At 43.3% G+C, this 14,052-nt stretch overlaps 1 protein-coding gene across 1 annotated transcript in view; it reads right to left on the minus strand.

Annotated features, from left to right (window-relative positions):
- Window positions 1-2,011: 2,011 nt before the first annotated feature.
- Window positions 2,012-14,052, minus strand: part of LOC130117781 (A disintegrin and metalloproteinase with thrombospondin motifs 16) — a 115,023-nt gene continuing 102,982 nt past the window's right edge. Inside the window, exons 23-24 of the mRNA XM_056286003.1 lie at window positions 4,569-4,716; window positions 2,012-3,949 (exon numbers count right to left, since the gene is read on the minus strand). Coding sequence (XP_056141978.1) covers window positions 3,834-3,949; window positions 4,569-4,716 — 264 coding nt within the window. The 3' untranslated portion in view covers window positions 2,012-3,833. The remainder of the gene's footprint in view (window positions 3,950-4,568; window positions 4,717-14,052) is intronic.

A 14,052-nucleotide genomic window follows, 5' to 3' on the forward strand; every position in this document is an offset into this window, starting at 1 on the left:
TCTTTTCACGTGACAGTGAGGAGTTTCACCACGGGGCGTAGCGCGTGGGAGGATCACGCTATCCCCCCCCCCCCACACACATACACACACCGAACAGGCGCCCCGACCGACCAGAGGAGGCGCTTGTGCAGCGACCAGGACACATACCCACATTCGGCTTCCCACTCGCAGACGCGTTATTATGAAACCCACTGCTTTTCTGGGCACTCTGTCTCTGATTGGCCAGTACTCGTACCCGTTTTCCGCGAACTCTGCCTCTGATTGGCTAGTACACGTCGCCTCCGTTGGTTAGGTTGGTTAAGGTTAGGGTTAGGGATAGGGTTAGCCAATCGGGCGGGTCTTCCTAGTCTTGCCCAGAAAAGCAGTGAGATTCATAATAACGCCTCGCAGACACGGCCAATGGGGCAGCGTCCATGAGCTATTTTTAGCCCTTCCCGAGCCGGAAGCGGAAGCTTCGCAGCAAACGGAAGTCAGACATCGGATGCACTAGGCTACATTAGAAGTAAAGAGTTTGTTGTAATTTTCTTCGTTTATGGTGTACATAAAACACAGCCATGCTGTACTGTTTAACGTGCTCCGCATGTCTGACTTCCTGCGACGCGTCCATAGCGACAGCGATGCTGTGACATCACTCGGACGCTGCCCCGGCAACGGAATAGACCGCTACGCTACCCGGACGCCCTCTCCTCACAGTTTTTTCTAATGAGGAGGTCTTTTTGTTGGGTTGGTGGTAGAATATTTATCCCCCCAAAAAAAAATTCGATCCATATTTAACATAGTTTAGTCAGATAGTGTTGTGTGGCTGTCGCATATGTTTAAGCAGGCCATGGTATCGGTATTGGTATCGGTTAGTATCGGTATTCTGTCGAAACACTGAGCAAGACTTCGCGTACGAGCACGTTGACCGGTCAAGGAAAACTGATTGGCTGACTAATCTTGTTCGATTAGTTTGTTGATTTTGTGTAGACAGAGAACAAAATCTGTTTCAACTTCTTCTCTAAACCGGTTCCTATTGCAGACTTTGTTGCCTGTGAATAAAAACCTTACCCTGTAACGCAGTGTCTGGAGCTGACACACACACACATGCACTCACACACACCCATACACACCCACATCCCTGGCCTACATTCACACAGCAACATTGTGCCCACAGCTGACCAGCTATAAATCAACTACGGTGAGGTGGGGGACAAAAAGGAAAATCAGGATCTCTCTCTCTCTCTCTCTCTCTCTCTCTCTCTCTCTCTCTCTCTCTCTCTCTCTCTCTCTCTCTCTCTCTCTCTCTCTCTCTCTCTCTCTCTCTCTCTCTCTCTCTCTCTCTCTCTCTCTCTCTCTCTCTCTCTCTCTCTCTCTCTCTCTCTCTCTCTCTCTCTCTCTCTCTCTCTCTCTCTCTCTCTCTCTCTCTCTCTCTCTCTCTCCCTGCCCATGTCTCTACATCTCATTCACTCCCTCTCCATCTCTCAGGGCATTTTTTTTCCATGACAGCACAGAAAACGCAGATGAATCTACTGCCCCTCCTTTCTCCTGAACTCTACTTCTCATCCTCTTGTTCTCACTCCATTTGCACAGAACATGGGCCGTTTCCCAGGGATTATGACACTATAATGATGTTCTGGGCATCTGCCTCCCCCTCCACTTGTTGAGAAATGAACTAAAGGCAGAGCTCAGGCACAACATGTCATAGGTGTTGAAATGGCTACATCACACTGGCATGATCGTGAAGCTCGAGTTTGGCGCTGAGCTCTCTCCTGCAGGAAAGACATTCAGACTGCGCTGTTCTTTGAATGCCCTGTTTTTCAACACTGTGGGTTGGAATTCAAAATGGATCACCGACATGTTTCCCTCAAATCCTGCCACCAAAAGTTGTGAGAAAAAGTGCTGGTACGTTTTAAAGAGGCCTATGCTTCCTTGTGAGATACGGTTCACACAGTTTGGGTTCAGGACACCCCAGTTTGGAAGGATGGAACATGAAATGAGGACTCGAGGTAGAAGCGAGTTGTCGACAGGAACATTAATTCCTTTATTGTTCATTTACATTTGAATAATCACTTTGAGATAACTTCAGCAATCGCTCTTGGTGCTTTTTACAGCATCCAACATGAAATGCACTATTCTTATTGCCATATCAATGCATGCAATATGTGACAGCTTATTGCATTTTTTAGGTGGTTTGGAGGAGACGTGCAGCTGAGGAAGAGAGCAGTGTCTATTGAAACAACTTGTTTGTTACCTTTGTATTTGACATTATTTTATTATTCATGCCAATCATTCACTGGATTAGTAAAAAAAATGTTACTAATCGTTTGACAAGAACAAGTCAATATTGGGATTTTAACGCCGCACAAAAATCCTAAAACAAAATAAATGTTTTCACAGAAAAAGGTGCATGTCAGCATGGAACAATATGACACATAATACAAAGTGTGAGGGTAATGAGCTTAGGTTACAATAATAACTGGACACATTTATACTACTTATCAATTCAGTCCTCCTGACACTGACCGTATTATAAAGTCAATAAATAAAAACAACCAATATTGTAAATGAGTAAAGCAATTCATTTGTTCTTTTTCAAAACTTCAGAATTTAAATTTCGACCAAGGCCTGGTAGTGGGGTGTGGTTTAGCATCAGCTGGAGGTGGAGAGAGGGAGCTGGTTCGCTGCAGAGCAGAAGCAATGGGGAGGCTGATTAGTGATCAGCCTCAGGTTTGCTCAATTAACAAAACTGTGTTTATAAACCGCCGTGACACTGAAACTGGCTGACGTGACACACATGAGGACACAGGCAAAACACAGGGCTGGAGAAAAACAGAGAGAAGGGAGCCACACGCTCTGAAAGTAAAGACTGAGGGAGCAGCTGCAGCACCTGAGCGCACTGGCTCTTGCAAGTGAGAGAAGCAGAGAGCGTGACATTGTCAAATAAAAAGCCTGTGTTACCGCCTAAATGGTGTCCTCCTTCCATTCAGAATCCTGCAGTGGCAACATCTTTGCCACAAAGACAATGTTGTGGTACAATTCAAGATATTGAAAAAAAAAACCCCAGTGCACATAACTGACCCATCTCACATCAATTCTGTATATATGCAATGACATTCAGAGGGTTTTCTATTTTTTGCTTAACGTGACCCTTCTGGCAAAGCTGTGCTGCTATTTCACTGTTGAGGAGGCCAACTGTGGTTGTTGAGGAGGCCCAATGTGGCCCATCCTAATCATCAAAAAAAAATCTTCATATGTGTACCACAGGTGCCATTTCCATTATCCGACATCGGCTTTTTGCAATGTACCCAACTGTTTGGTCTGTTTAATTTGGTCAAGAACTGAACTGTAGAAAAGCAGCTCTCATCACCTCATGAGTTGGCGAGTGGCGCTGCCTTTGACTTCGTGGCCCAGTGTTTTTTTGGCAAGCCTCTTGCTTCACCCTGACTAAGAAGATGTGTTGACTTTGGGTTTGCTGGGTACAAGTGTTTTCTGTTAGAGACGTAAAGAAAAAGAGGTGATTTTTCAGAACTTTTTGGATATACCGCTCCCATTCTTTTTTCTTTTTTTTTAAAAATCGAGAGCCCTCTTCATTCTTCCCTGTTTCAATTAAGCTGTTCTCATCACATTCCTGTGTAATGCTGTCAGCTTCAAGTTCTCGTGTTTAGATGTCCGGCATCAAATAGAGAAGAGAGGGCGCTGCATCTCTCTCCCACTTCAATCAAAATGTCTTTTGTTTTTCAGTGCTCGCCACATGCTTTTACACAAAAACAACTGTCTTTTCAAACATGGGCGTCAAACAGTCTTTTTTTTATATCTATCTGCCTGTCTGTGCCAGAGACAGTCATTTCTTGTGATTATAGGTTTGACTGCGAACAGGATTTGCAGCACTGTTTGCCGTAGAACTTGTGGTTGCAGACTCCATGCTGGGGAACCAGGTAACACCAGTTAAAGTAATCTTTACACACCAGGTCTGTGGAAATACAAGAGAAAAGCGCTTGAGTGAGAATTTATTGTACCTACATCAACTCTGCAAAAGTTGAAATCAACTGTGTTATTTTAGACACCATTTGCGTTAAATTTACTGTCAGTTAATACCAGTTGAATACCCTAATATACTATATTCCATCTTACATAGTGTTTTAAACTTACTCTCCATTCACATCACTGTCAACTTGGTCAACAGAAGTCAATTCTTTCTCTTTTAAGCTCATTTACCTGCCAACTCCACCAACTTTCCAGCCATCATTTACCTTGTCGGCCGAGAAAATTTGACCAAAGCTCAATTTTTTGCAGTCATTGACCAACAAAAGCCAATCAGATTTCTGTTCCTATTATTGTTTTGTTCTGATGTGAAGACCATTCTGTAAACAAACTTTCTGTCCCAACACAATTACTGCTGCATGAGACCAATGTCAGGGACTTTGACCACAGAATCACAAAAGAGGTCAACCCATCAACTACGATGACCGCCATGTGAATGGCGGATGTTTGCTGAAATAGGCTTCAGAAAACTGACTCCAGTAACAGGAAATTAGGATTAAAATGCATGTATGTAAAGGTGACATGGCATGTTGTAAGAGTCCTTATACCTTTCTTCTCTGGTTGTGGGCAAAAATTGGTGTTGCAGGCCTGGGACATGCTGGGCTTCAGATGGAGGGCACATCCAGAGGAGGGCTTCCCCTGAGACAAACACTGGACCATTCTGGCCTGTACGCCACCACCACATGTCACTGTGCACTGCAAGAAGAGAGAGAAAAAAATGGCCCTGATGTGAAAAAAAAAATCCCCAAAACCTGACATACATTGGCAATTACAGAGCAATATTTCTTTTTTACTTGCTCACCTAGTGGAATAGATATGCAGGATATTTTGAAAAGGTACAAGGTGTAACAGGCAAGATGGCCATGCAGCATTTTCACTCCCACTCTACTCGCCCCTTTTCAAAAAACAAAAAAACTATCCTAGGTACTGATACTGTCCTCTAACTAAAATAAGGTTATTTTATTCACCAAGCACGTTGTTGTAAAATGGCTGAAGGATTGAGAAGAAAATATCAAGAAATGGAAAAGGAACCCAACCTGGACACAGATAAGGTAGCTGCAAATAGCAAACCACCTTCCATCATTGAACCAGCCTTGAAGGAGTGACAGTTGTTTATCGGATCACAGTTTCCAACTTTTGTGGGAAGATTGAACCAGATTCAATCAGACATTTCAATTTGCACAGCAGACATCAAGAAATTAAACAAAGAATGCTTCAACTCCATACTTGAATTACGAAAGTTGAAACTACTTAATTAAACTGGAAATTAAGGTATATGCAAGACCCAGTTTACACTTGGTTTTAAAATGCATTTTTTTGTGATCGGATCACAAGTGGACAGTGCTAAATACAAGTGTAAATGACCACCAAAACGTTTTGTGAACTGGTTACTCAAACCACTTGCCGAGGTGGTCTGGGACGCATTTGACCACACATCTTTTGTAGTGTAAACGCTAATGCGTCCTGATGCGTCCCCAACAAGGACGTAACAGGAAATCTTATTATTATTCTTCTTCGGAGTAACAAATCTGATCACAAGTGGTCAGCAGGATGCATTTGAAGACACATGATAGACACAGGTGTAAATGGCGATGTGTCTTGCTGTCCACTTGTGATCCGATCGCCCAAAACACCTTTTAAAACCAAGTGTAAACAGGGTCCAAGTGTATTAGCCATCCAGGTTGAATTGTATATGACCAAGCTAGTTCACCATGATCAGACAGGTTTTTATCAAAACTTGCTTATCATCAGACAATATGCGTCATCTGCTACTTGTCATTCATGCTGCCAGAGACATTGACTCACCCTGTGCCATCTTATCCCTAGATGCCGAAAAAAAAATTCGATCAGCCAGAGTGGGACTACTTGCGGATGGTTCTTGAGTGGTTTGGCTTTGGTTCTGAATTTATCAAATTGACACAAGTGGTTTACTGTAACCCTTCTGCTGTTATTGTTACAGGGAATAACACCTCCCCTCAATTTCCCATTTAACATTCCTGCCATCAAGGTTGTCCTTTCTCATCATTGTTATTTGCCCTCTCGCTAGAGCCCCTAGCTCAGAAGATTAGAGAGCACCCCCCCATCTCTCCTATCACATTTAACGATACTAAGCACCATATAGCATTATATGCAGATGAGATATCGTTATTTAAAGATAAGACATCTTCTTCTATCCCAGACATTTTAGAGACCTTCAGAGAATAAAGTACTATGTCTGGTTACAGAATCTATTGGAAACGATCCACACTATTGCCTTTAAACTCAACACTAGATCCGGCCAAGCTGCCTTCTCACATACCCATATTTAAGAACTTTAATTACTTGGGGATTAATGTCTATCCATCATTAGGCAACACCAATGCCAAAAATTTTAAAGGCATCCTTAGCCGTATAGAGGCAGGCCTAGAGAGACGGTCTCATCTTTCTCACTCACACGGGTGAACTTCTTCTCCTCTGTGTTACCCCTACCTCCTCCCACCAGTTACTGGGACAAGATACATTGAATAGACACCAAATTCATATGGGGCAGGGAGTGTCCCCGGGGGGGGGGGGCATCCCCAGCTCAAGATGGCTACCTTGCAATGCCACAGACCTGAGGATGGTCTTTCTGTCCCAAATTTCAAACACTACTTCTGGTCATTTGTGCCTTGTCCCCTCTCAATATGGTTCAACCCTAATGCATTGGTCTCATGGCGGCCTGTGGCAGAGGGGCTCGCCTTTCCCCACAGGCAGGAAGATTTGCTTAATCAGTCCTCGAAGTGGGCCAGTACTCACTGCAGTACCATCACTTCGACATTTTACTCTTTGGTTTACTGTGACTTTTTCTTGCGTACCGGCACTTCGCAAAAGCTGCCAGTACTCTTTTCTGCCCTCTCCATAGCAGGTTCTTTGGGCAATTTTTAATGTCCCTAAATAAACTCCATTACCCAGGGCACAATGGGGGCACTATGTGATGCTCACCGGTTCTCGTTCTCACCTGCCTGTTTTCTCTGTCGGCAGCTAGTCTGAGTAATGTTACATTAACCTTACGATAATAGCCTGAAGGACAACTGGACAAAGAGCATGGTGATACAGAGGTGCTTAGTTTGTGTGACATACTAAAGGTACAGAGAAGAGAAAGTATTGGAATTTGCCGGGAATACAAGGGACTAAGGGTATCCCAATCCGATGACTTCATTGCACCACACACTAAAGCTAATCTGCATAGTCAAATAAGTTTTACTCATAATTGAAATGGTTGTCCCCATGATCAAACTCAGCCACTGAGGATGCACAAGTCAGTGCATTCATAGTTCCAGCCTCAAGCCTGGATAAATGGGGAGGGTTGCATCAGGGAGGGCATCCGGTGTAAAACCTTTGCCAAAGCCTACTACTACTACTACTACTACTACTACTACTACTACTACTACTACTACTACTACTACTACTACTTTGGGCTGCTCTCATTAGGGGTCACCACAGTGGATCATTTGCTTCCATCTCTTCCTGTCCTCCGCATCAACCTCTGTCACACCAGCCACCTGCATGTCCTCTCACCACGTCCATAAACCTCCTCTTTGGCCTTTCTCTGTTACTCTTCCCTGGAAGCTCCATATTCAGCATCCTCATCCTAATATACCCAGCATCTCTCCTCCACACATATCCAAGCCATCTCAATCTTGCCTCTGTTGCTTCATCTCTAAACTGTCCAACCTGAGCTGTCCCTCTAATATACTCGCTCCTAATCCTGTCCTTCTTCATCACTCCCAATGAAAATCTTAGCATCTTCAACTCTGCCACCTCCAGCTCCGCTTCCTGTCTTTTCGTCAGTGCCACTGTCTCCAAACTATATAACATAGTAAGCTGGTCTCACAACCATCTTGTAAACCTTCCCTTTTAAACCTTTAAAGACCAGAATAACTGTTTGGTAGAGCACATTTTGAGTCTTGACATCTTGTTGAAAAATATCTTGGGCGTTAACTCCACCTGATTGAGCCATCTCTACCATTTGGTTTACATATGTTATGCACAAAAAAACCCTCTAGATGTCACTGTGTATTTTAAGTGCATGCCCTTTCAGTTGCCTTCCTTCAAGGAAGTTAGAAGTGGAAAAATCACTTCTGACATGTGGAATCTTTTTGGTCAGCTTTTCAAAGGTAAGCATATTATTTCTGACATATTATAGTTTCAGAGTGCTTACTGAACAGAATTATATAACTTGATACACAAAGAAATATGTAACAAGTGTGTAATAATTTTTTTAAAACATGCGTGACCAAATGGTTGAATTGGCCTTCTATGGTAAAAGTAGTCAAACTAAGATCAATGTGATTCAACTTGACAATTCCTATGCAATTAAAAAAAAACTTCTGATCATTAAGTGTTGTTGAAATTATATATTTAATGTTATTCTATTATATATTTGCTGAAATCATTAGATAAGTATGGGTTTTCACATACTAAAAGCATGCTCAACCAAATGGTTGAATTGGCCTTTTATGGTAAAATATAATAAGCTACAATAATAATTTGACAATTATTATGAAATAAAAAACTTCTCATCATTCATTGTTGTTAATATGATACATTTAATGATAGTCCTTTATATCTTCTTTGAAATCATTATATCAATATGAATTTTGACCGTTTCAGAGATGTTTTCAAAGAAAATATGGTAAATAATTAGGTAGATTCATGGTAATACTACTAATACTAGCATTACTCCTAATTTCATGGTAACAAATTAACAGATGTTGGTAAACTAACATAATTCTTGCATTATAACAGTATATAGTTTGTAATTTTGATTTTCTTTCTGTTTTATAATTGATAGATGGACACTAAAACATTTTACGGCACAAGGCCTCGCAATCTTCTGGCTGTGATACCAGAGAATCCCAAGAATCTGATGTGGAGGATCTCAGTGATGATGATGACGACAAAACAGATGATCCAGATTATCTGCCCACACTAGCAGAAGTGTGTCCCTTTGAATCTCTGGATGAGCCATTCCAGGTTCCTGATTCAAGGTTTGAACCCCCAGACAAAGTAAAGACACCCTACCAGTACTTCAAAACACTCTTCACTGACATGACTTGGTATACTATATCCGTGATATATACCAAGTCCACTTGCACTTGATTCAACTCCTTTGGATAACCATGACCTGGATGAATGAGAACATTCACAGACACTCTTTACTGACCAGATGATTACACATATCTCTCACCATACCAACCTCTACTCTGCCCAGGAGTTGGGAGATCCAGTCAAGACAAGCTGTCAATAGATAGAAGAGTTTCTGGCGATGCCACTCTTGATGGGTGTTTTCAGCTTCCCAGCCATAACTGACTACTGGCACAGAGAGTCACGTTTCGATTTGATAGCTGATATCATGCCGAGGAATAGATTTACACTGTTACGGCGGTTTATTAATTTCAATGATAATCAGCAGTGCAATGACAGCCCAGACCGATTCTACAAAATCTGCCCACTCTTCGAGATGCTTTGTGAGCAGTGTCTCCAGATCCCTTCCACCTACAAGCACAGTGTGGATGAGGTCATGGTGGCGTATAAAGGCACAAGGGCTGGCACTCTCCGCCAGTATAATGCCAACAAGCCAGACAAGTGGGGCTTTAAATTGTTCTGCTGAGCAAGTTCCTCTGGCATCATTCACGACATGCTGCTCTATCAAGGGGCGTCCATGTTTTTTAACGTTGCCCAATGTGATTAGGATCGGCTCTGAGCCCTTTCTTGTTTGCAATGGTGACTGTTTTTTTCTTTCTTTCAATTTTCCCCCTTTTTTCTCCCCAGTTGTATCTGGCCAATTACCCTGCTCTTTTTGAGCCATCTCGGTTGCTGCTCCACCCCCTCTCTGCCAATCTGGGGGGGTGTCCCAACCAACCAGAGGAGGCGCTAGTGCAGCGACCAGGACAAATACCCACATCCGACTTCCCACCTGCAGACATGGCCAATTGTGTCTGTAGGGACGCCCGACCAAGCCAGAGGTAACATGGGGATTCGACCCAGCATTCCCGTGTTGGTAGGCAACGGAATAGACTGCTACGCTACCCGGATGCCTCAGTGATAGACTGGTTGACGGACGAGATCAGGCAGGAGTTTCCATGGACTATGATGTTCGCGGATGACATTGTGATCTGTAAAGAGAGTAGGGAGCAGGTTGAGGGGAGGCTGGACAGGTGGAGGTATGCACTTTGAGAGAAGAGGAATGAAAGTCAGTAGGAGCAAGACAGAATACATATGCATGAATGAGAATGAGGAACTAGAATGGTGAGGATGCAAGTAGAGTTGATGAAGGTGGATGAGTTTAAATACTTGGGGATAACTGTTCAAAATAATGAGGAGTGCAGAAGAGAAGTGAAGAAGAGAGTTCAGGCAGGGTGGAGTGGGTGGAGAAGAGTGTTAGGAGTAATTTGTGACAGAAGGGTACCAAAACGAGTTAAAGGGAAGGTTTACAAGATGGTTGTGAGACCAGCTACGTATGTTGTATGGTTTGGAGATGGTGGCACTGACGAAAAGACAGGAGGCGGAGCTGGAGGTGGCAGAGTTGAAGATGCTAAGATTTTCACTGGGAGTGACGAAGAAGGACAGGATTAGGAATGCATACATTAGAGGGACAGCTCAGGTTGGACTGTTTGGAGACAAAGCAAGACAGGCAAGATTGAGATGGTTTGGACATGTGCAGAGGAGAGATGCTGGGTATATTGAGAAAAGGATGCTGAAGATGGAGCTGCCAGGCAAGAGGAAAAGAGGATGGCCAAAGAGGAGGTTTTTGGATGTGGCGATTTATTTGTTTATTTATTTTTTGGATTTTGATCTACTTTATTAATCCCCATTGGGAAATTCCTCTGCATTTAACAAATCCTAGCTGTGTAGCTAGAAGCAGTGGGCAGCCGCCGCCAACCAGGGACCAAGTTCATCTTGCCATGCCTCGGTCAGGGGCACAGACAGGAGTATTGACCCTAGCATGCATGTATTTTTGATGGTGGTGAGGGAGGACATGCAGCTAGTTGGTGTGACAGAGGAAGAAGCAGAAGACAGGAAGAGATGGAATGGAATGATCCACTGTGGCGACCCCTAATGGGAGCAGCCAAAGTAGCAAGAGTAGTAGTTGTCCCCTAGGTCAAACACATTTATGTTGTGAACATCAGCAATATCTCCTAGTAGCTTTTAGCTTTTATTCAGTGTAGAAATTCAAAAAGTAATACTGATTTGCTGATACCGGATGATAAACACGGCAACACGTGAATAAGGGGGTGCCTCTGTTGCCCAATGGTTACAGCGCATACCACATGGCCAAATGGCTGCAACATCGCCAGTTTGATTCCAGGCAGCAACCTCTGTTGCATGTCTTACCCCTCTCTCTCTCTCTCCCTCACTTCCTGTCTACCTCTGCACTGTTTCTGTGTAATAAAAAGGTAACAAATACCAAAAACAAACGCAAAAAAACAAACAAAAAAAACAAAAACATTGGAATGGGAGGGTGTACTGGCATTTATGTTTTTCCACTTCAAGCACCAGTTGACACTGCTGTACCTTTTAAATGCTCCAAGCTACACTTGGAGCCTATTATTTCCTTCCTTCTCACTATATGTGGAATGCAGCAGAGAGCATCCAAAACACCCCAAAAGGACCATTTGAACAGTCAAAATTTTAACAACTACTCACTTCTCACTGCAAATGTCAGCTTCTCATTTCCTGCCTGGAGTAACAGAGGCATAAATGTCTTGAAAGATATTTTTGATAATGGTCTCCTCACCTTTAATGATCTATGCACTACATATAACTTGCCTGGGTTTTCTTTCTTTCTGTACCTCCAGCTAAGGTCTTCCATGAGGGCATATGGTGTCCTTTGTAATCCCTCACGCTTTGTGTAGCATTTTAAATAAAGAGGGTCAAACCAAGAGCTTGGTATCTGTATTATACTCCCTATTCTCTTCAGCTTCCTACAAGTCCCTACATGTACAACAAGTGTGGTCTAAGGATCTGGGTCTTCCCATTAAGACGAATTTATACCATGGAACAGAGTATGGGTTACAGCGGTAGAATCCTCTATGTACCCTGATCATTAGCAGATCCACTTGAACTTTATCCATAGGACTTACTTTAGTCTGAGAAAATGCCACATAATGAATATTATTCCCTCCCCACTGTGTGACCCCTGCCCTCATGGACACATAGGGTCTTTTATGCATATGTTTTGGGAATGCAGTGATATGGCAGATTTTTGGAGTCTGGTGTCCTCCACATTGTTAGATGTGTTGAGAACTGTAGTACCATGTTCACCCACAGCCATGCTCTTAAATTATGTCCACTTATCATATTATCAGCAAGCCTGACCACAGGTAAGAAAATGCTGGTTCTTTGTTGGCAACCTCCTCACACATACACAGTGGCTAAACTCCTTTCTTGATGTGATTGTTATAGAGCTCTTGGTGGCTAGAATGCAAGTGAGCGACCTGTTACACAATGGGCTGATGTACACTCACCGGCCACTTTATTAGGCACACATGTCCAACTGCTCGTTAACGCACATTTCTAATCAGCCAATCACATGGCAGCAACTCAATGCATTTAGGCATGTAGACATGGTCAAGGCGATCTGCTGCAGTTCAAACCGAGCATCAGAATGGGGAAGAAAGGTGATTTAAGTGACTTTGAACGTGGCATGGTTGTTGGTGCCAGATGGGCTGGTCTGAGTATTTCAGAAACTGCTGATCTACTGGGATTTTCACGCACAACCATCTCTAGGGTTTACAGAGAATGGTCCGAAAAAGAGAAAATATCCAGTGAGCGGCAGTTCTGTGGGCGAAAATACCTTGTTGATGCCAGAGGTCAGAGGAGAATGGCCAGACTGGTTGGAGCTGATAGAAAGGCAACAGTAACTCAAATAACCACTCATTACAACTGAGGTATGCAGAAGAGCATCTCTGAATGCATAACACGTCGAACCTTGAGGCAGATGGGCTACAGCAGCAGAAGACCACACCGGGTGCCACTCCTGTCAGCTAAGAACAGGAAACTGGGGCTACAATTCGCACAGGCTCACCAAAATTGGACAATAGAAGATTGGAAAAACGTTGCCTGGTCTGATGAGTCTCGATTTCTGCTGCGACATTCGGATGGTAGGGTCAGAATTTGGCGTCAACAACATGAAAGCATGGATCCATCCTGCCTTGTATCAATGGTTCAGGCTGCTGTTGGTGGTGTAATGGTGTGGGGGATATTTTCATGGGACACTTTGGGCCCCTTAGTACCAATTGAGCATCGTGTCAACGCCACAGCCTACCTGAGTATTGTTGCTGACCATGTCCATCCCTTTATGACCACAGTGTTCCCATCTTCTGATGGCTACTTCCAGCAGGATAACGCGCCATGTCACAAAGCTCGAATAATCTCAGACTGGTTTCTTGAACATGACAATGACTTCACTGTACTCAAATGGCCTCCACAGTCACCAGATCTCAATCCAATAGAGCACCTTTGGGATGTGGTGGACCGGGAGATTCGCATCATGGATGTGCAGCCGACAAATCTGCAGCAACTGCGTGATGCTATCATGTCAATATGGACCAAACTCTCTGAGGAATGTTTCCAGTACCTTGTTGAATCTATGCCACAAAGGATTAAGGCAGTTCTGAAGGCAAAAGGGGGTCCAACCCGGTACTAGCAAGGTGTACCTAATAAAGTGGCCAGTGAGTGTATATGATAAGGCAAAGAAGTTATTGAAATGTGGGTTTTTTCTGTTTTATATCTCTTTGATGCAGGTGTATTGCTGTAATGTTTCAATTTATCCTGAGATCTGGGGGGAAGGGGGGGGGGTCACCACCGGTAGGGTTTGTGGGGAGAGTAGGGTAAAATGTTTGCAAATGCTGTAAATTCTCTTCATTATATGTGTAATGGATGTAATTTTCCTGCTCTCCTTCATGAAAATAATAATAATAAAAAAAAAACATCTGATCACTAAAAAAAGAATATCTTCTGTCCCTGGGGCTGTACCTTCCTGTCACCATACACGTTCCAACAAGAATT

This window comes from Lampris incognitus, chromosome 9 (genome assembly GCF_029633865.1).
Source record: "Lampris incognitus isolate fLamInc1 chromosome 9, fLamInc1.hap2, whole genome shotgun sequence".
Classification (NCBI taxonomy): domain Eukaryota; kingdom Metazoa; phylum Chordata; class Actinopteri; order Lampriformes; family Lampridae; genus Lampris; species Lampris incognitus.